This window comes from Brachionichthys hirsutus, chromosome 22 (assembly GCF_040956055.1).
Source record: "Brachionichthys hirsutus isolate HB-005 chromosome 22, CSIRO-AGI_Bhir_v1, whole genome shotgun sequence".
In the NCBI taxonomy this organism is placed as follows: domain Eukaryota; kingdom Metazoa; phylum Chordata; class Actinopteri; order Lophiiformes; family Brachionichthyidae; genus Brachionichthys; species Brachionichthys hirsutus.
This window is the reverse complement of record NC_090918.1, coordinates 4,754,378-4,772,984: the sequence shown is the minus strand read 5'-3', so window position 1 is coordinate 4,772,984 and position 18,607 is coordinate 4,754,378. Positions and strand designations below refer to the sequence as shown.

The 18,607-nt window shown below is 52.5% G+C and overlaps 4 protein-coding genes across 4 annotated transcripts; 3 read left to right on the top strand and 1 right to left on the bottom strand.

The window, feature by feature from the left end:
- The first annotated feature begins 152 nt into the window (after positions 1-152).
- On the top strand, positions 153-3,789 carry LOC137910790 (ras-related protein Rap-1b). The gene is made up of 8 exons (XM_068755200.1): positions 153-188; positions 1,733-1,800; positions 1,874-1,942; positions 2,403-2,459; positions 2,691-2,831; positions 2,923-3,066; positions 3,241-3,333; positions 3,439-3,789. Exons 2-7 carry the CDS (start codon positions 1,744-1,746, stop codon positions 3,325-3,327), a joined length of 555 nt encoding a protein of 184 aa, XP_068611301.1. The 5' UTR covers positions 153-188; positions 1,733-1,743; the 3' UTR covers positions 3,328-3,333; positions 3,439-3,789.
- Positions 3,790-5,983: 2,194 nt separating this feature from the next.
- rab21 (RAB21, member RAS oncogene family) lies at positions 5,984-8,194 on the top strand. The gene is made up of 7 exons (XM_068755027.1): positions 5,984-6,392; positions 6,853-6,912; positions 6,990-7,097; positions 7,185-7,248; positions 7,444-7,498; positions 7,565-7,653; positions 7,835-8,194. The coding sequence occupies exons 1-7, from the start codon at positions 6,264-6,266 to the stop codon at positions 7,969-7,971; spliced, it is 642 nt and encodes a 213-aa protein (XP_068611128.1). The 5' UTR covers positions 5,984-6,263; the 3' UTR covers positions 7,972-8,194.
- A 542-nt stretch (positions 8,195-8,736) lies between these two features.
- LOC137910649 (tetraspanin-8-like) lies at positions 8,737-11,056 on the bottom strand. Its single transcript, XM_068755026.1, has 9 exons — positions 10,897-11,056; positions 10,242-10,313; positions 10,052-10,168; positions 9,912-9,986; positions 9,754-9,849; positions 9,556-9,669; positions 9,449-9,484; positions 9,285-9,368; positions 8,737-9,199 (listed from the first exon to the last, which is right to left on the bottom strand). Exons 1-9 carry the CDS (start codon positions 10,954-10,956, stop codon positions 9,059-9,061), a joined length of 795 nt encoding a protein of 264 aa, XP_068611127.1. The 5' UTR covers positions 10,957-11,056; the 3' UTR covers positions 8,737-9,058.
- A 1,156-nt stretch (positions 11,057-12,212) lies between these two features.
- ptprr (protein tyrosine phosphatase receptor type R) lies at positions 12,213-18,405 on the top strand. The gene is given in 15 exon segments (XM_068755524.1): positions 12,213-12,285; positions 12,603-12,778; positions 13,540-13,686; positions 13,958-14,074; positions 14,322-14,444; positions 14,515-14,618; positions 14,693-14,806; positions 15,173-15,362; positions 15,453-15,537; positions 15,917-15,996; positions 16,068-16,205; positions 16,271-16,381; positions 16,451-16,608; positions 16,686-16,799; positions 17,027-18,405. Coding segments are annotated over 15 exon segments (1,824 nt in total). The 3' UTR covers positions 17,121-18,405.
- The last annotated feature ends 202 nt before the right edge of the window (positions 18,406-18,607 follow it).

Sequence of the window (18,607 nt, the reverse complement as noted above, 5' to 3'; positions counted from 1 at the left end):
ACTATGTAAACGTTGTAAATGTTGTAAATGTTATGTGTGCTTTTTAATTGGACTTGATTGATATTGACAGGAAGCGCCGCCGTTCGTCACGTCCGGCTGACGTCAGGACGCAGCGGCAGCAGGAGGGAGCGGCTCTGGTAGAGCGACACAGACAGAGGGCGGGAGAGCGAGCAGCAGAGCGGATGACGGTGAGCAGCGCTTCTTTTCCTCCTCCTCTCCTCTTCTTTTCTGTCCTCCCGTCGGCAGGAGGACGGGGACAGACAGACAGACAGCTGCTAAAATGATGGCGGTTGTCTGTCTCTCTCTGCCTGTCTCACGTCTTCCGGTTCGCGTCCGGTCCTCCGGGTCGCCCGGCCCTCGGCTGGCCGAGTAGGGAGTGTTCTGAAGCGGCCAGAGAACCGCGGAGCTCCGCTGAGGGGACCGGATTGAGGAGTGAGCTGTCTGTCTGTCTGCCTGTCTGTCCGTCTGTCTGCCTGTCTTCAGTGAGAAGGTGAACACCGTGTTGCATTCACGGCGCGTTGGAAAAAGTGCGTCTGCACGTCTGTTCATGGGCGTGTCTGACATTTAGCTCTGGAGGAGGCCGATACTACTTGTTGCTCCGCAGCGGATGCTAGCATGGCAGCTAACAATGCTAACGACGGCTAACAGCCTTTACCATAGCTCGCTAGCAGCGGCCTCTCCTCACTTCCTGGACCTGTCCGGGCTTGCAGCACCTACCTGGAGGGGGGCGGGCCTCTTCCACACCTGCAATGCTGCATTCACGGACAATTGTACAGTTGAAACTCCAGGTGGAAACAGCTCTCTGGGGCTCCACCCTCCCCCAAATCAGGATAGTGATGCTTTAGGTGGAGGACGAGTCCACCTCCGTGTCTTCAGCCCGGGTGGAGGACGAGTCCACCTCTGAGACCTCGTCCTCTGCTACTCGTCTTTGTCTTTATGGTGATGTTGGTCCTTTGTCCTCTGGGACGCTGCTGTCCTGACTGGACGGACTGGGGACACTGGTTAAATGTTAATGTCTGGTTGTCACACGTCCCGCTGACCACACACACATACTTATCACCATGGCAACCGGGACAGACCCTCATTAACTCGCGTCGTCTGGCTGTAACCACACACGCGCTGTGACATCGCCGCTGCTGTGCACGTCATGTGACCTCTGTTTTTGTGTGAACACGCCCAGTTGCATGTTGGGTAATTATTACCTGCGGATGAGAAGCGTACGTGTGTTTGTGAAAGAATCAGAAGCGTGAGATCCTGACTGGACTTCACGGAACGAACCCTCAGGTAAACCGGGAACATGGCCGACGGCGCTGGGGAACGCTGGGGAACGTTAGGGAATGTTGGGGAACGCTGGGGAATGTTGGGGAACGCTGGGGAATGTTGGGGAACGTTGGGGAACGCTGGGGAACGTTAGGGAACGTTAGGGAACGTTGGGGGGTGTTAAAGGTATTTGAGTAATCCAATTACTTTATGCTCTTTTTTTGTTATTTTAACAATTTATGATTTGATTAGCAAGCTAACCACCGTTAGCCTGCCTGCTAGCGAGCTAGCTACTGGCTATTATCCTGTCGTCAGTGGCCGGCTAATGTCGGTCCAGTGTTTGTGTTGTCATTGGCTAGCTCAACGAACAATAGCTAGCAGCTGCTAGCGCTACCTGCTTGAACGAAGAACAGCTTCCTGAACTGCTGTTCTCTCTCTCTCTCTCTGCGTTTCTGTGTCTCTCGCCCAGCAGACACGGACAGGATGCGAGAATACAAGCTGGTTGTTTTAGGATCAGGAGGAGTCGGGAAGTCGGCTCTGGTGAGTTCCTCCGGTGTGGATCTCATTAGAACCCGATTGGGTCCACCCTGACCGGGTCTTTAACTGTCTGCAGACGGTCCAGTTCGTTCAGGGGATCTTCGTGGAGAAGTACGACCCAACGATAGAGGACTCCTACCGGAAGGTGAGCCCGCCTTGACCCCGGCTGGCCCGCGGGTTCCCAGGGGAACATCGGAGCTCATTTCTGCCAGAATGTTAAAAAAGCTAAAAAGTTGTGACTTAATTTGAATTTGGGATACTTTTAAATTGTGCGAAACATAATCAGATAAGTCTTCTCCTGCTCAGCCGATGTATGGTGTCCCTCAGGGCTCGGTCCTCGGGCCCCTACCCTTGTTCGGAGGTTCTTCTCTATGCAGACGACTCTCTTCTAACGACTCTCTTCTATTTGTGTCGGTCTATCTTCTGAAGGAACCGGTCGTCTCACCAACCTGAAAACACGACAGGAAGCATGTTTGAGTTTATTGATCCGCTTCCTGTTGATGTCAGACTTTACCATTGATCCTCAGCGTCAGGAAACCGGGTCGAGCCCGTTTCCGCTGACCCGGCTTCAGCTAGCGTTCAGTTTACGTTCTCTGTGTTTGCAGCAAGTGGAGGTCGATGGACAGCAGTGCATGCTGGAGATCCTGGACACCGCAGGAACCGTAAGAGACCCGTCTGTCTGTCTGAGACCCGTCTGTCTGTCTGAGACCCGTCTGTCTGAGACCCGTCTGTCTGAGACCCGTCTGTCTGAGACCCGTCTGTCTGAGACCCGTCTGTCTGAGACCCGTCTGTCTGTCTGAGACCCGTCTGTCTGTCTGAGACCCGTCTGTCTGTCTGAGACCCGTCTGTCTGTCTGAGACCCGTCTGTCTGTCTGTGACCCGTCTGACTGCAGGAACAGTTCACGGCGATGAGGGATCTGTACATGAAGAACGGTCAGGGCTTCGCTCTGGTTTATTCCATCACGGCTCAGTCGACCTTCAATGACCTTCAGGACCTTAGAGAGCAGATCCTCCGGGTGAAGGACACGGAAGACGTACGACCCACAAACACACACACACCAGTCACGATGCCTCCGGTTATTGATCCGCTTCCTTCTGCCGGCTGACCTCCATCTCACCCGGCAGGTCCCGATGATCCTGGTCGGGAATAAGTGTGACCTGGAGGTGGAGCGTGTCGTCGGCAAAGAGTCCGGCCACGGCCTCGCCCGGCAGTGGAACTGCTGCGCCTTCCTGGAAACGTCGGCCAAGAGCAAGATCAACGTCAACGAGGTGACCAGAACCCCGGACCCGGTTCTGCCTGGATCTGGTCCTGCTGTCTGAGTCCTCTCTGGACCCTGATGGTCCCGGAGTCTTCGTCCAGAGTCAATGCTACAGATGGATGTAAAGGTCATTCACAGCAGGATAATAGTGCGTGTGTGTGTGTGTGTGTGTCTCTCTCCAAAGATCTTCTACGACCTCGTGCGACAGATTAACAGGAAGAGTCCAGCTCCGGGGAAGAACCGTAAGAAGTCCACCTGTCAGCTCCTCTAGGGACAGGTGTGTCCTTCTGTTGCTTATTTGTTATTAATTATAAACCGGACAGGTAAATATCAATGCTTTTATTGTTATTGTTTGTAAACTTTGCTTTTATTTTCCTCCTAGTTTTATTCTCACCTAACCAACAACCAATCACACCGCATCTTCCAGTTGCCACGCCCCTTTGAAGCGTCTGTCATCAGTCACCTGTGATGACATCATCGCCACGCTGATGGAGACGGTCACCTGGAGCATGAGAGCAACTGGCAAAAGGAGCTGTGGTGATGAAGACGACGACAAAGACAGGATGTCCAATCACAGGCCTTCATTTAAACTACGGTTCCCATCATGCTCTGGGGAGTGGCGTCTTCTCTTTATCCTTTGCTTACTTTACACACTGGGAAGGTTCCTGTCAGTCACGTTGTTGCCGTGGATACCCAGTGTGGCTGGCTCTGTGTGTGTGTGTGTGTGTGTGTGTGTGTGTGTGTGGGGGGGGGGGGGGGGGGGGCTCTGGTTGGACCTGTTGGGTCCTGTGATTATTGCGTGTTTTGTCATTTCCTGTTTTCATTATAGCTTTTCTGGGTGGGATTGCAGCAGGTTAGCTCACCGTGCTGCTAGCTTTGAGCTAACTGGCATTAGCCGACACTGTTCAGGGAGAAACATAATGTTGGGTTTCATTTTGGTTGCCATAATTGTTAAAGCTAATTCCTACTGCATTTCCCTTGTTAGCCTAGCGGCTAGTAAAAGTATGCACATTACAAACCTTGTCATCCACATGTTGGTAAAATGTTAGTGTTAGTGTTTCTCCAAGATGCTAATGGTAGCTGTTGGCTAAGGGCTAGGTCCTAGTATTCGGGGCAGATTAAATGCATTGTTAAAAGGGAATGCTAGCTATGCCAACACACTGTTTGTGAAATATTAGCTTTCTGATCGTAGCTGCTAACTTGTTAGCACAATGACACGGTGAGCTGACTTTAGGTCTGTTGCTCGGGATGGACATGTTGCCTTTATAATGACTGTGTGTGTGTGTGTGTGTGTGTGTGTGATGCCCTTTGGCCCAGGTGAGAGGGTGTGGTTTTCTGCACGTGTTTTTTTTCTGTATTATTAACCACGAGAGTATCACTGTTGACACACCTGGAGGGAAATACTTAATTATCAGACGCACCTTTAACTGATGAAAATGAACCATTTATAAGTAAATGCTAGCATGTTAGCATTAGTGAAGGTAGCTCAAACATATTTTGGTGCTAGCATGTCTCACAAATGGGTTAATTTTCACCTGTTAAAGGAAATATTATTTTAATAACACGACCGACATATGAAAGGAGATAAAGCCCTGCCCCTTTCGTTTGTGGGCGTGGCCTATGAAGCAGCAGCCACAGTTAAACCTGTGTTCCAGTATGTTAGACCTCTGAGTTCTACTGGACGCACTGTAGTGCATTGTGGGTACTGCTGTCAGTGTCCTGGTCCAGTTGAGCAGCATGTTGATGTTTCCTGCTCCCAGGTTAAAGGTCTGTCTGCCGCCGTGGCGACGCAGCACTGCTGTCACTTCCTGTTGATTCTACCGATAAAGGTTTGACAGACTGGAGCTAACGCAGGACTTAATGTTTATCACTGTATTGAGCTAATGTTAGCACTTTCCCTCCGCCTGCACCCCTATGCTACGCTAGGCTAACTCTCTGGGGTTAGGGGTTGTCTCTAGGAGACGTCAAGTGATGGATGAGCAAACCAAAACGGTTCAGTTGCAAAAAGCAAAAAGACTTTTGTTGAATCTGACGACCAGCGAAATGTAGGAGAAGCCGGTTCGACCGGTCCAACCAGTCCCATGGTCAAATCCCACTTCTGTTCTGCTGAGTCATCAGATCAGCCAGCAGGGTTGGAACGGGTGAACTGGTTTCATCCGGGAGGGGGGGGGGGGGGTGCTGAAGCCAAATGTAAAAACTAAAAAGCCTTAAACGAATAAAAGTGGTGCAATTTTATAACAGCAGCAACGCGTGAGGAGTTATTACTGCACTAACCATAATAAACACTGTAATAACATCATTAATAAACAGCGCCGCCTGGTGGACTACACGCCACTTTCTATTAAGGTTTTACTTTTGACGTAATTTTGTAAACAAAATAAAATATTTGTTTTTCTTTTATATCACTGTAGAAAATAATCCGCTTAAACACCTCGTTTCGCACCAATAATCACAAAGCAACGAACATGGGAATTACAAGTTTATTATTCAGAACGAGGTAACGACCGTAATAACTGAACATGGCCCACTTCCGGTCGCGTGAACGTCAGGCTGTTATACACTTTAATGAGGCCTCACATGATTGATTGTGAAACCAGATCAGTGACGCCCCCCCACTGAGCGCCGTGACAGAAACTATTTCGTCATGTGATGATGCAGAGAGGAGAAGACGCGAAGGAGGTCTCACTCTGGAGCGGATTGTCGGTACCGGATCCTGACCGATCTGAAGCGGTGGCCGCGCGCTGTGAATGCAGGGCCAGCGGCCTACGTGCCGTTCAGCACCTTGAACATGGCGGAGGAAATAAAGAACTTGTTTAATGACGGGCGCAACAAAGAAAATCACGAAAGGTGAGGCGTCTGATCCTTGAGATCAAAGCACAGAGTGATCGCTTCCTCGCAGAGACGATCTCCGGGGGAGCTAGCCAGCTAACTAGTAGCTTAAAGAGACGCCATTAGCGGGGTAAAAAAAAAATCACAGGCGTTTACTTCAGGTTGAACCGCGAAGACGCTCACTTATTAGAGCCATCTCCATCACTATTATTGATCAGGATCGATAAGAGGCGGAGTCTCTCATGCTGTCGACGCCTTTGTGCTCTGATTTTAGCGGGTTTTCTAAAGGCGGAAGCTGATGTGAGCTGCGCAGGACTCCAGCTCGGTTAGCATTAGCACGCTAGCTTGTGACGCTTGTTCTTTGAGAGGCTGCCGGAGATGGCGGCGGGCGGCAGGACTTACTCGTTCAAGGTGGTGCTGCTGGGGGAGGGCTGCGTGGGGAAGACGTCGCTGGTGCTCCGGTACTGCGAGAACAAGTTCAACGACAAACACATCACGACCCTGCAGGTAACGAGCCGCGGCTAAACCTAGCCCGGCCGTCCGGTCTGGGGATCTAGAACTGTGTTTGTTTGGGCGTGGGTGCGCGTGTTGAGCGGTGCGGGGCTATCGCGAAACACCTGGCCGCGGAGAAACACCTGCCTTCGCCTCAATCTCGACCAAGATCGGCTGTCAATAAGCGTGTGCGTCTTCAATAATCGGCGTGCGCGTCTTCAATAACTAGATTAGCTTCATTCCAAAGATCAAAGCCACGAATGTTTGAATAATTCATTGATTTTATTGCTTAAAGGGAAGTTTTCATATTTCTATTTGTTGCGTTCGAACTCTTTCTGAAGTAAAACGGTTGTGATGAGCTGGCGACTTGTCCAGGGTGTAGCCCGGTCACCGGGGGAAGATGGACCCCCCCAGCGTGTCCTTCTGTTGGACTCGGAGACAAAACGTCTAAAAGCTGCCGTTTGTTTGTCTGCAGGCGTCATTTCTCACCAAGAAACTCAACATCACAGGAAAGAGGGTCAACCTGGCCATCTGGGTAAGACACGCCCACACACACGCCCCCACACACACACTTACACACAGCGGTTTGTGCGTGTGTGTGTGTGCGTGCAGGACACGGCGGGTCAGGAGCGTTTCCACGCTTTAGGGCCGATCTACTACAGAGACTCCAACGGCGCCGTCCTCGTGTACGATGTCACGGATCAGGACTCCTTCCAGAAGGTACACGCTGTGCTGTGACGAGTACACGGGTTTGTGTACTCGTACTCGTACTCGTACTCGTACTAGTGTCCTCGTCTCTGTCCTCAGGTGAAGAACTGGGTGAAGGAGCTGAGGAAAATGTTGGGGAACGACATCTGTTTATGTATAGTAGGTAAGCTATGACGCTTAGCTTAGCTTAGCTTAGCATAAAACCTGGAAGCAGCAGCAGCAGCAGCTAGCTTAGCGCTGTCCAGCTGGGAGGCGTCTCCTGTAGTTCGTTACGCTCAAAGAAACGCCGCCGGGGATTAGCCGGGACGGAAGACGTTGTTGCGTCGCTGTCAATAAAGGTTGAACCGTGTCTCTGCAGGAAATAAAACGGACCTGGATAAAGAGCGGAACGTGTCCGAGGCGGAGGCTGAGAGGTAACGTCGCTGCACGATGACGTCATGCCGTTTGTTCTGAGCGCGCTCAGTGGCGTCTCTCTGCAGCTACGCCGGGTCGGTGGGGGCCAAACATTACCACACGTCAGCCAAGCTGAACAAAGGCATCGAGGAGCTGTTCCTGGACCTGTGCAAACGTAAGGACCAATCACGCGGCAGCTGGCTGTGGCCTCACGCTAAAGCCTTTCCATTTTTATTTGATTGGAAACATCAATAGATTGTATTGTTTGTAATTTCCACTCTTTCTATTGGTTGGTGGTCGGCCAATGAGAGCCCCTGGCGTCTGTTGCCATGACGATAAACTGGCTGTGTTTCTAGGGATGATGGAGACGGCTCAGGCAGAGGAGCGGCTGAAGGGCAACGGAGCCAGCCAATCGGCGTCCGGTAGGCGGGGCGTACAGATTGTTGATGATCCACAGGCCACGCCCACTGGAGGGTGCTGCTCTTCCGGCTAACGCGCGCGCACACACACACACACACACGTTGTCTCGGCTGCTGAGGATTGTGGGAAATCATATATATATATATATCTGTTTTAATCAGTGTGCCCTTCAAAATAAAAGTAGATTAGTTTAACTTTGGAAAGTTGCATTTATCAGCACTTTGAACTTCACGTTTGTTTCGCTGAAGTCGTGAATTAAAACAAGTTAAAAAAACGCATCAGTAAAAGCCGATAAAGTTCCGTTTCACGACATGAAGATTAATTTGGAGTAAAACATTCGATTCTGCTCTGAGCCAGCGCGGCAGCGCCACCTGCTGGGGGGAGGAGATCAGGTAGAGAAATGATAGAGGCTGCCAGACTAACCGGTGAAACGGCGCCCCCTGCAGGACGAGTGTCAAGCTGCAGGCATCAAATCTGGGGTTCATAGATGAATCCGATCAGCCGTTTAACATTCATCTTGATTTGATCGGTCTCTTCTGTCGTTCTGAGCCCCTGCACAGACCCTTCCTCCTCCTCCTCTTCCTCATGGACAGACTTTAATACCTGCATGTTCCTGCTGAATAGAATCTGAGCAGTGATTGAATACGTTCCATCGCTACGGCGTTGATGCTCCTCTGTACACGATACTCTGTACTCCTCCTCCTCGGGGAATACTCGCCGTTGTCCTTGACGTTCTGGAACAAAGACCTTTGGTGGAATTGTCTCGAGTGTTTTTGTAAAGATGGAACGCTAGTCAGGATTTACACCGACGGGGGGATCAATCATGTGACCAGCTGGACTCGGTATTGAATAGTTTATTGGTTCTACAGCAGCAGTAGGAAACGAGTCAGATCAATCTAAATATTGCTTCACTTTAACGGGTTCTGGCCTGGAACCTAGAACCGGATCAGAACTCGGTCCTCCCGGACTCAGAAGAAATGAAACTAGTCAGAACTCGGCTCTTTCAGGCTAAACAGAAGTTAAATTGATTCATTCATCATCTCAAGATGGCGGATCACAAACCAGGAAATGTGACCATGTACAGGCCCCACCCCCACCACCACCGGTGGGGTTCTGGAGCTCAGAGCCGTCAGTAACAGAAGGCACCGGAGCTCCGCCCCCTAGTAGTGAGGCGGGTTGTGCAGCTCCTGGTATTTGGGGGGAGGCGTGGTGAAGATGGTGGGCACCGGCAGCACGATGGCGCGGACGTTGGGGTAGCGCATCATGACGATGATGGCGGTGGACAGAACCATCCCCAGCAGCTGCAGGGGGACCGGGGGACAGGGGGACAGTCTGACCAGGCTCTTATTTTGAAGGGCACAGGAAGTGGCAGGACACGGGACTCACCGCCAGCGCAGCCAGAGTGAAGACCACGCCGATCATGACGTCGGTGACCAGCGCCACGAAGTGAAGGATTATGGGAAAGCAGGTCTGCAGACGGAGGACAGCGCACGTCAGAGCGTGATCGATCGACCGATCAGAGCGATTGATCGGGCTAACGCTCATCTCACCTTGGTGTAGACGGACGTCCGGGCCAGCATGAGGACCTGTGAAAGACAAGCGGTGGTTAGGCCCTTATAAGGCGTGCTCAGGGGGAAGGGGCGTGGCTTAAACTCACCTCGTAGCTGACAGTCTGACACTTCCCCTCCAGCTCCGCCTCCTCGCTACACACGCAGGAGTCGGGGATGTTCTCCTCCCAGTCCTCGTAGCTGAACAGACCGCAGCAGTGCAGCTGGGCACCACAGAAGAAGAGCAACAGGAAGTGAGCGCCGCAGGACAGCAGCCCGACAGGAAGCGACGGAAGCTCGCGCCTTACCTGGGTCTGCAGATTCTCAGCCATCCTCTTCTCGGCGGGCTGGGCCCGGTCCAGAGGCAGCAGCTTCCGGAACTGGGACTCCAGCATGTCGGGCAGCTACGAACACAGACACCGTTACCGTGGTTACCGGGAGACGCCGGCAGCCGAACGACTCGTACCTCGGCCCGGGCGATGGCGGCGGGGATTCCAGTCCGGAGCGTCATCACACAGCCGAAGATCATACACACCAGGAACTGAGGAGAAGCAGGAAGTGATGTCACCGCCGCGAGGTCACCGCCGCGAGGTCACCGGCACTCACCAGAATCAGGCACACTTTGCTCTCCCTGTGGGCGCCGTAGGCTCCCAGGACGGCGATCACCACGGTAACCGAGCCCACCACATAGAGGGCGATGAGGCCGGCAGTGCGGCCCTCCAGCTGGGGGCGGCAGAGCGACAGGTTAAGGGCGGCGCCTACAAACCCCTCACGTTGCCTCGCAGGCGGGGCTTACGTTCTCGCCTCCATTGACGTTGGTGAAGACCTGAGACACCAGAGCGAGGATGAGGATGGCGGCGCCGATGATCTGAAGGGAAGGACGATCAATACATAATCAATACTCAGAGAGGAGGCGCGTTCAAGGCCGCTTCCTGATCAGCGATCAATAAACACTCCGCTGCTTCCGGACCAGCTCGTCAGAGCTCATCTCAACCTTTCAAAATAAAGCGTTCACCAGCTGCTCTTATTGTGAAGGCAGGAAGCAGATCGTTGATCCGACCGGATGGAGGCCGGAGAACCCCCCGCCCCCCCTCCCCCATCTTTACTTCCGTCATGTTCCTGCGTGACGTAGACACGGAACGAAACCGAATCGAACAGGAAATTAAAGATTAACACGTTAAATAAAAACGATAAAATAAACGCGGCTCTAGTTTCAGAAACACGTTCCTGACGCGGAAGTTCGCCTCAGGTAAAAACCCCCGGGAGAGACCCGGAAACGGTCCCGGTAACCCCGTTTGTTTGACTTCCGTCTCGTCCGGTCGAAGGCAGAAACTTCCAGCGAGTTTGAAGCAGCTGATTGTGACGTCGACGCTCGCGCGCCGAGCTACGCACTTTTAATTCGTCCGCCGGCGGCCATCTTTGTGGCGCGAGGCGGCGCCGGGCGGACTCACCGCGAACAGGATGTTGAAGATGATGAAGGTGCGCTTCAGGCAGGCGTTGACCTGAGACATGGCGACAGGTAAAAAGCTTCTCAAAGTAACGTAACGACTCCGCTCGAGCGAAGGTGACACACTGCGGGGGCGAGGGGCGGGGCGGCGCTTTTATGCCACTGGGACGGCCCGGCAGGAGGGCGGTGCTTCCGGTAAACCACGCCGACGAGGACATGATGATGATGATGATGATGGAGGAAGAGAGGGGGGGGGGGCATTCCGTTAGAATTGGGACACTTTAGATATTTTCATGAGGGTGAAGGAACCTGGGGCAGGGGGGCGGGGCATGCCCGAACATGAAGAGAACAGAGCCTGGAAGTGACGTCAGCCCCCGCCCCGCCCCCACGCAGTCAGAATATCCCCATTCTGTTTCTATATTTATTATCCTCACTGTAAATCTGTATTTAAATTTGTTCAATAAAATAAAACAAACAAACAAGCAAACACGTTTCACTGACGTCAGCGCGGTGTTTGGATCACGTGATGAACTTAATGACTTAGTTCCCGCCTCCAGCTCCCATTGGTCATTTCTCTGCTTTGGGCGGAAGTATCATCTTACCTGTCCTCAGCCAGGCGAGGCCTCTTCTGATTGGTCAAAATCAGACTTCATTGAGTTCTAACAACACGTGACCAAATGCATCCGGGTCTTTCATTCTCCGGTCGGATTGGACCCAGTTCTATAAAATACTTTCTTTGAGCTCAGGAAATAATCAGAAGTGAAAAAAGGTCTTTAAAGAATGAACTGTAATAAACGCCTGCTTTATTCACTTCCGGTGTGTGTTTGAGATAAACACGTTAAATAAAAACAACAACCCGCAGTGTGTTTGCATGTCTATACTTTGCTGCCCCCTATAGGCTGATGTGGATCATGCTCCAGACCAGAACCAAAACCAGATCCTCCAGTCTGACTGATCCAGATGACATCGACCAATCAGGTGGGGTTAGTAGCAACACGTGACCACCTGTGGCGGGGGGAGGGGCCGTCTGATTTATTCAGCACAGCCTGACGCTAACATCTGTGTGCGTGACGTCATGGCGTTTTATATTTTTATTTAACAAAATGTAAAGATCATTTATCAAATATTAATAAAGCGATTCAATCATTTCAAGCATTTCTGGGCTTGACGTCTTCCTCTTCCTCCGCCCCTTTGCTCCTCTTCCTCTCACCTGAAGCTCCTCCCCCCGCGGTTCAGCGGCGGTCCGTCCTCGCGGCAGGGAGCGGATCTCTGGGTCCGAACCGCTCCGCTTCGTTCGGGTTCGGGCTGCAGGAACGGAGGATGGTCCGCAGGGGAGGAAGAGGAGGGCTCCTCTTCATCATGTGTCTGGCGTGGACTCAGCTGCTGCGCGCAGGTAAACGAGCCGACTCTGATCCGCTTGGTGCCGCTCGGTGCCGCCCCGCCTGCAGCCCGACGGCTTAGGATCAATCATCTTTATCTGTGTTCATCAATAACGGGCCGAGCCGGTCCGTACCGGGTGAACAGAACTGAACTGGGTCCCAGTTAGATCCGTGTGTTACATGTTCCGTAGCTCCTCCCCCTTAGGTGTGACGGGATCATTTTGTCACACCTCTGAGCCGCCGCCTGACTCCGCCCACCAGCCAATCATCGCTGATCTTGTTTGTGATTGGTCAGAATATGAAAACATTTAACTCTGTATTTTCTCCTCAGAATCATTGTCTGGCGATCTCGAGCTCCACCCACAGCGCCATGGGCCACGCCCCCACAACCCTCATCATCATCATCGGCACCCCGCCCATTTAGCCGAAGGGATGCCGGCCTCCCGCCTCTCGCTCGCTCGCTCTCAGCAGGAGGGCGGCGGCCAGCCGCAGCACCTGGTTCCCGCGGTGAGTGATCTGCTTCCTGATTGGGTGCTGATGTCATATGATGTCATCAGTAGGCCGATCTAAAGCGGCGGCTGGTGGTTGGTCATGTGACCATCAGGAGGTCAGAGGGCGTCGGTGAACTGTGCTGTTCCCCCCCGTTCTGATTGGTCCGAATTGCCCCCCCCCCTCAGACAGAAATAGCGTCTGATCCCAACAGGAAGCAGCAGGATAATAGAATTACCTGGATGACAGCCAATCAGGTGGCAGCTTGAGCTGCGGCCCCCTCTAAGCCAATCAGAGATCATTGAATGGCTGGATGAGGATCCCTGAGCTGTGACTGACAGGCGACAGCAGGACGACCGGCGATGTCGGCGGCTTCACTCGGTAAGGTCCAGTAGAGGTTCTGTAGCGGTTCTGTAGAGGTCCAGTAGAGGTCCAGTAGAGGTCCGGTGGAAGTTCTCTAGCGGTCCAGTAGAGGTCCAGTAGAGGTCCAGTAGCGGTTCTGTGGCGGTCCAGTTGCTGTTCTGTAGAGGTTCTGTAGCGGTCCAGTAGAGGTCCAGTAGAGGTCCAGTAGAGGTCCTGTGGCGGTCCAGTAGAGGTTCTGTGGAGGTCCAGTAGCGGTCCAGTAGAGGTCCGGTAGAGGTCCTGTGGCGGTCCAGTAGAGGTTCTGTGGAGGTCCAGTAGCGGTCCAGTAGAGGTCCGGTAGAGGTCCAGTAGAGGTTCTGTAGCGGTTCTGTGGAGGTTCTGCAGACGTTTGATTGACTAATCAATGGCTCTTACAGGAGGAGAATGGCATCGAGCTCTTCGTTTCCTCTGATAGGCTGGGACTCTCTGAGCCCCGCCCAGCTGAAGAAATCGTCCAATCATTGAACGTCGGGACTCTCGGCCGTCACCTCGGACGCCATGGCGTCGCCGGAGTCTCACCGGAGGTGTGTGAGTGTCTGATGATGTCAGCATTAAAAGAACCAATCAGAGAGGCTGCAGCGATCAGTGATTGATCGTCATATTGATCAGATATGTCTCGTGGGGCTCTGGCTAAAGAAACTTTATTGAACTGGGATGTGGTTTGTGATGACTGCTGGCGAGGACGGCTCACAGGGGGCGGAGCTACGTCCTGCCATTGTGTGTGTGTGTGTGGGGGGGGGGGGGGTCATATAGAAGCGTGTTCGTAGCCAGGCGGCGTTGTGGGCGTCGCCTCAGTGACTCACTTACTGTGTCCTGCAGGGGGAGCACTGGGACTACGTCTGGAACCGAGACAGCTTCTACGTCGTCTTCCTCTTCTTCACCATCTTCATCATCGTCATCACCTGCTTGATGGTAAAAGCCGGATAGAACATAGAAACGCCACAGAGAGGACTCGAACCCGGCTCCGCCTCCGTGTTTATGATGTCATAACCCATGGAGCACATGCGTGTAGTGTCACGTTGCTTCCACACGGCGGCGCTGCGGCCCAGAGAAGCCAGCCCTAACCGTCTGTTTGTTCTCATTAGCTAGCCTGCTGCTAGCCTGCTGCTAGCCTGCTGCTAGCCTGCTGAACAGCTTTGATTCTTTCTTTGATCTCCAGGTTTTATACCGACTCAAAGAAAAGGTTCAGTTTTCTGACAAAGAACTAAAAGCTCCCCCCCCTAACCTCCACCTGACCCCACCTGTCCTGCTAGACTCCGCCCAGAGGTCAAAGGGGACCACGGTAAGAACCACCATACGTTTTCCATCCACACGTTAGAAACGCGGCGTAACGAGCCTCTGATATTCTCCAGGTTGTGGCATCAGGCAGTATGGTCCACGCTGGAGCCACGCCCATCCTGCCACAGCACCCAATCGTAGCCTGCCACCCGTCTCCTCCTGTCATCCCTCTGCCCAGGTGAGTCACCTGACAGCGTAGCTGTAAGAACATAGTAAAGGAAGCAACACGTGTGACTGTGTTTGTCCTCCTAGCCCCGCCCCTATCCATGTCGTCAGCGGCAGTGACCACGCCCCTCTCGTCAGCAACAAGTTAAAGCCCTGCCCCTCCCCCTTCAGGATGAAACCTTCCGCTGGACTCCAAGAAAGGTAACTTCCTGACATAGCTCCGCCCCTTCATGTCAGTTATAATTGATCAATCAGTAATAAACAAGTAGAGTCGGGCTGCGGCGACCCGTGTGTGTGTGTGTGTGTGTGTGTGTGTGTGTGTGTGTGTGTGTGTGTCTGTGTGTGTGTGTCTGTGTGTGTCTGTGTGTCTGTGTGTCTGTGTGTCTGTGTGTGTCTGTGTGTCTGTGTGATTGGACAGTGGCCAATCAGCAATCAATCGGACAGGAAGTCCCGGCGTCCTGGAGAGGAAGGCAGCAGACAGAAATAAATGACGAGAAGGATCTGATCAATAATCAATCTAAAAGCTGCTCTCGTGGTTTCGTTAAAGCGTCCTATCTTCCTCTGTAGGCGGGGCTCCAACGTGTCTCTGGTTTTGGACATGTCTGCTCTCAGCGCCGTGGAGCCCCTGAACGTTGCCGTGGTAACCCCCAGAGCGGCAGCTTCCAGGGAGTACCTGATGTCGGCGGGGAGGCCGTTGACGCGGCAACAGCTCCTTGACGTGGTCACCAGCACGCAGAGACTCCACGCCGAGTTCACCGTGAGTCGCTGATGCAGTATAAATACTCGTGTGTGTACCTGTCAGGTGTTTCTTCTTCCACTCTTTTCCAACGCTGGCGTCTGGTCTCAGGAGATTCCCATGAATTTCATTGATCCCAAAGAGCTGGACGTTCCGAACCACGGCACCAAGAACAGATACAAGAGCATCCTGCCCAGTGAGTGTGTCAGTGTGTGGGCGGGGCTAGAGGGAGAAGGACCGTTAATAATCAGAGGAGGCAGGGCTACAGACCCGGAGGCTTTCCTTCTGGCCAATCAACAGTGTGGAATGCTCACTTAAAGCTGTTCTTTACGGGGGCGTGGCTAGGAGGCGGGGTTTAGATAAAGTGATAGAGTCTAGAATCAACGTCTTTTGACTGAAGGGGGGGGCTCCTCACCAGGAAGTCTGTAAGGGGCTTCAGGACCAGGTCTAGAACTAGATCTGAGAACCAGGAGCTCAAGACCAGGTTCAGATTGGATCTGAAGGGGATCCGAATGAAGCCCTTGAACCGTCCAATCAGACGGCAGCATCTGTTTCTGCTCTGCTCTCCGGACCAGATCCTCATTCCAGAGTCATCCTGAAGACCGGGACCCGCAGGGACCAGCTGAGCTGCTACATCAACGCCAACTACATACGGGTGAGCGCCGGATCCGGATCACAGACCAGAGGGGGACGTGCAACGCTGCTGTGTGATTGGCTCCTACACAGGGTTACCGCGGCGACCAGAGGGCCTTCATCGCCACGCAGGGTCCCCTGGTGAACACGGTGAACGACTTCTGGCAGATGGCGTGGCAGGAGGCGTCGCCCGCCATTGTCATGATCACCAAGCTGAAGGAGAAGAACGAGGTAACGTCCGCGCCATCTGATTGGGCGATGCCGTTAAGCACACCAACCAGCTGGTCTGTCATCAGAAGTGCGTCCTCTACTGGCCCGAGAGGAGAGGGATCTACGGACAGGTGGAGGTGCTGGTGAACGGCCTCAGCGAGCGTGAACACTTCACCGCCCGCAGCCTCACACTGAAGGTACGGCGCACCTGTCGGCGCTGAGGCTGAGTGGGCGGAGTCACCGGCGTGACGTCTGCGTGTGTGCAGTGTGGGGCTCAGACCCGCGTGCTGCAGCACTACTGGTTCACTTCCTGGCCCGACCACAAGACCCCCGACGCCACGATGCCCCTGCTGCAGCTCGCGGCCGACGTGGAGACGGACAGACGGGCGGCTGCCGCCCCGGGGCCGGTGATCGTCCACTGCAGGTAGCCACGGGGAGCCCAGCTCGGACTGGATGGCGTTTTATTGTGACTGCATTTCCCACGCTCCTCTCTGCCCGCAGCGCTGGGATTGGCCGGACCGGCTGCTTCATTGCCACAACAATAGGTTGTCAACAGCTGCAGCTGGAGGGCGTGGTGGACGTGCTGCGAATCACCTGCCAGCTCCGAGCCGACAGGTAGCCCCGCCCCCGATGTTAGCATGGAAACAGAGGTTTAGCCCCGCCCCCGATGTTAGCATGGAAACAGAGGTTTAGCCCCCCGATGTTAGCATGGAAACAGAGGTTTAGCCCCGCCCCCGATGTTAGCATGGAAACAGAGGTTTAGCCCCGCCCCCGATGTTAGCATGTATTTAAACTAACACAAACGGGTGAATTCTGATAACGCCGTTCATCTATTGATGCAGGGGAGGTATGATCCAGACAGGTGAGCAGTACGAGTTCGTCCATCATGCCTTGAGTCTGTGTGAGCCCCGCCTATCTGCAGGAACCGGCCAATGAGTGTGCACCGCCCCGGCAGCTCTTAAACCAGGAAGTGTAATAACACAGCTAGCTCTCAGCAGGTATGAGCTGAGATTTGGGAGTTCCCTGAAATCAGAGCACTCTGGAGGCGGGACTTTATGTGTGATGGATGGCATGGACAACCAATCAGGACCTTCGTTGGCAGAGCAAGTTGAAGGAAAGTGGAAGGTACATTTTCTGAAACTGGAACGTCTCCTCTGCCGTTTTCTTCTTCGTTGGTTTGAAGGAAGCTCTTAACCAACCTGATTATCCGTTGTTGCCATGGAAACGTTGTTTTACTGAAACTGTCTGTACTTTGTTCAGTGACTATGTTGTTTTTCTGTGTCTAGGATTTTAAAATGATTTAGTAAGATAGTCTTACCGAGGTTATGACTGTTAGCTGGTTGCAGCTAGCGTACCTAGCGGCCTCCAGCCGCGTTCGTACGACGTTATTGGTTGAACCCAAACCTTACCTCAAAACATTTTTACATGACGTCTGCGAGGAGATTGAATCTCCTAAAATAGTTCCATATTCTCAAAGAAGATTCAGATAAACTTTCATTTTAAAGATGCTAAATCTTTGTCAACTTCAACTTCTAGGTTGCCAGCTAGCTAGCATTTCCGTGTTTGATGCTAACGAACGTGTATGTTTAAAGTGTACTTTTCTGTTTGATCAGTCAGTGTTGAGGAGGTCACCTGACACTTTAGCTAGCCAGATAAAAGTGAATGTTGTCTTTGATAAGCATTTCATAACAGCAATAGCTTACGGCTACGTCCAGCAAGCTAACGGCTAAAGAACCAATGCCGTCATGAAACGTTCCAGCGGAGCTACAGTGCTCGGGAACGCTTTGACGCTCTGGTGACGGACGGTGACACGGTGCTGATGGAGCTTAAAAAATCGCTAGACATTTTAAAGATGGCGTCACAAAATCCTGAAGATAAAGTTAGCTCAGCCTTTACGTGATTAGTTACTGAAAAACTAAATGTGGATTCATAGAAGGTTCCTCAGAAGTACTTTCAATATATATATAGAACAAAAATGGTAGCCTAGCATAGCACAAACACTGAAAGAATGTGGAATCTGCTAGCAGAATGCTAGAAATACCCTAAAAAGTGTTATTATATTGTATATGAAAAGTAGGGTAATGTTAGCATTACCGCAACCGGAAACAGGACCACAACTGTACTTGTACTGTAATACATGCTACTTTTTGACTGTACTTGTACTGTAATACATGCTACTGTTTGACTGTACTTGTACTGTAACATCCTATCGAATAAATATGTTCATCATCATCATCAAAGGGAAGTCCCCTTTCTAATTCCTCCCTTTTGGTTGTCGAAAGCCGGTACTGTAGGGTCGGGGGAATTTATCCAACATCCAGGCCGGAGAGGGTTAAGGGTAGGATAAAGGGACTGGGGCAGGTGTAAAATAAAAGGGGGAGGGTTACGTAACCGGTGTGGTTTACTAGCTGCAGGACATGCAT

Bases quoted from the DNA above. Each gene is read 5' to 3' on its own strand.
- LOC137910790 (XM_068755200.1), top strand. From the start codon at position 1,744: ATGCGAGAATACAAGCTGGTTGTTTTAGGATCAGGAGGAGTCGGGAAG. The intron at 2,460-2,690 runs GTAAGAGACCCG...GTCTGACTGCAG, and splicing joins TCCTGGACACCGCAGGAACC to GAACAGTTCACGGCGATGAG. The intron at 2,832-2,922 runs GTACGACCCACA...CTCACCCGGCAG, and splicing joins GGGTGAAGGACACGGAAGAC to GTCCCGATGATCCTGGTCGG.
- rab21 (XM_068755027.1), top strand. From the start codon at position 6,264: ATGGCGGCGGGCGGCAGGACTTACTCGTTCAAGGTGGTGCTGCTGGGG. The intron at 6,393-6,852 runs GTAACGAGCCGC...GTTTGTCTGCAG, and splicing joins AACACATCACGACCCTGCAG to GCGTCATTTCTCACCAAGAA. The intron at 6,913-6,989 runs GTAAGACACGCC...GTGTGCGTGCAG, and splicing joins GGGTCAACCTGGCCATCTGG to GACACGGCGGGTCAGGAGCG.
- LOC137910649 (XM_068755026.1), bottom strand. From the start codon at position 10,956: ATGTCTCAGGTCAACGCCTGCCTGAAGCGCACCTTCATCATCTTCAAC. The intron at 9,485-9,555 runs GTGAGTTTAAGC...TGTCTTTCACAG, and splicing joins GTCAGACTGTCAGCTACGAG to GTCCTCATGCTGGCCCGGAC. The intron at 9,369-9,448 runs GTGAGATGAGCG...CTCCGTCTGCAG, and splicing joins GGACGTCCGTCTACACCAAG to ACCTGCTTTCCCATAATCCT.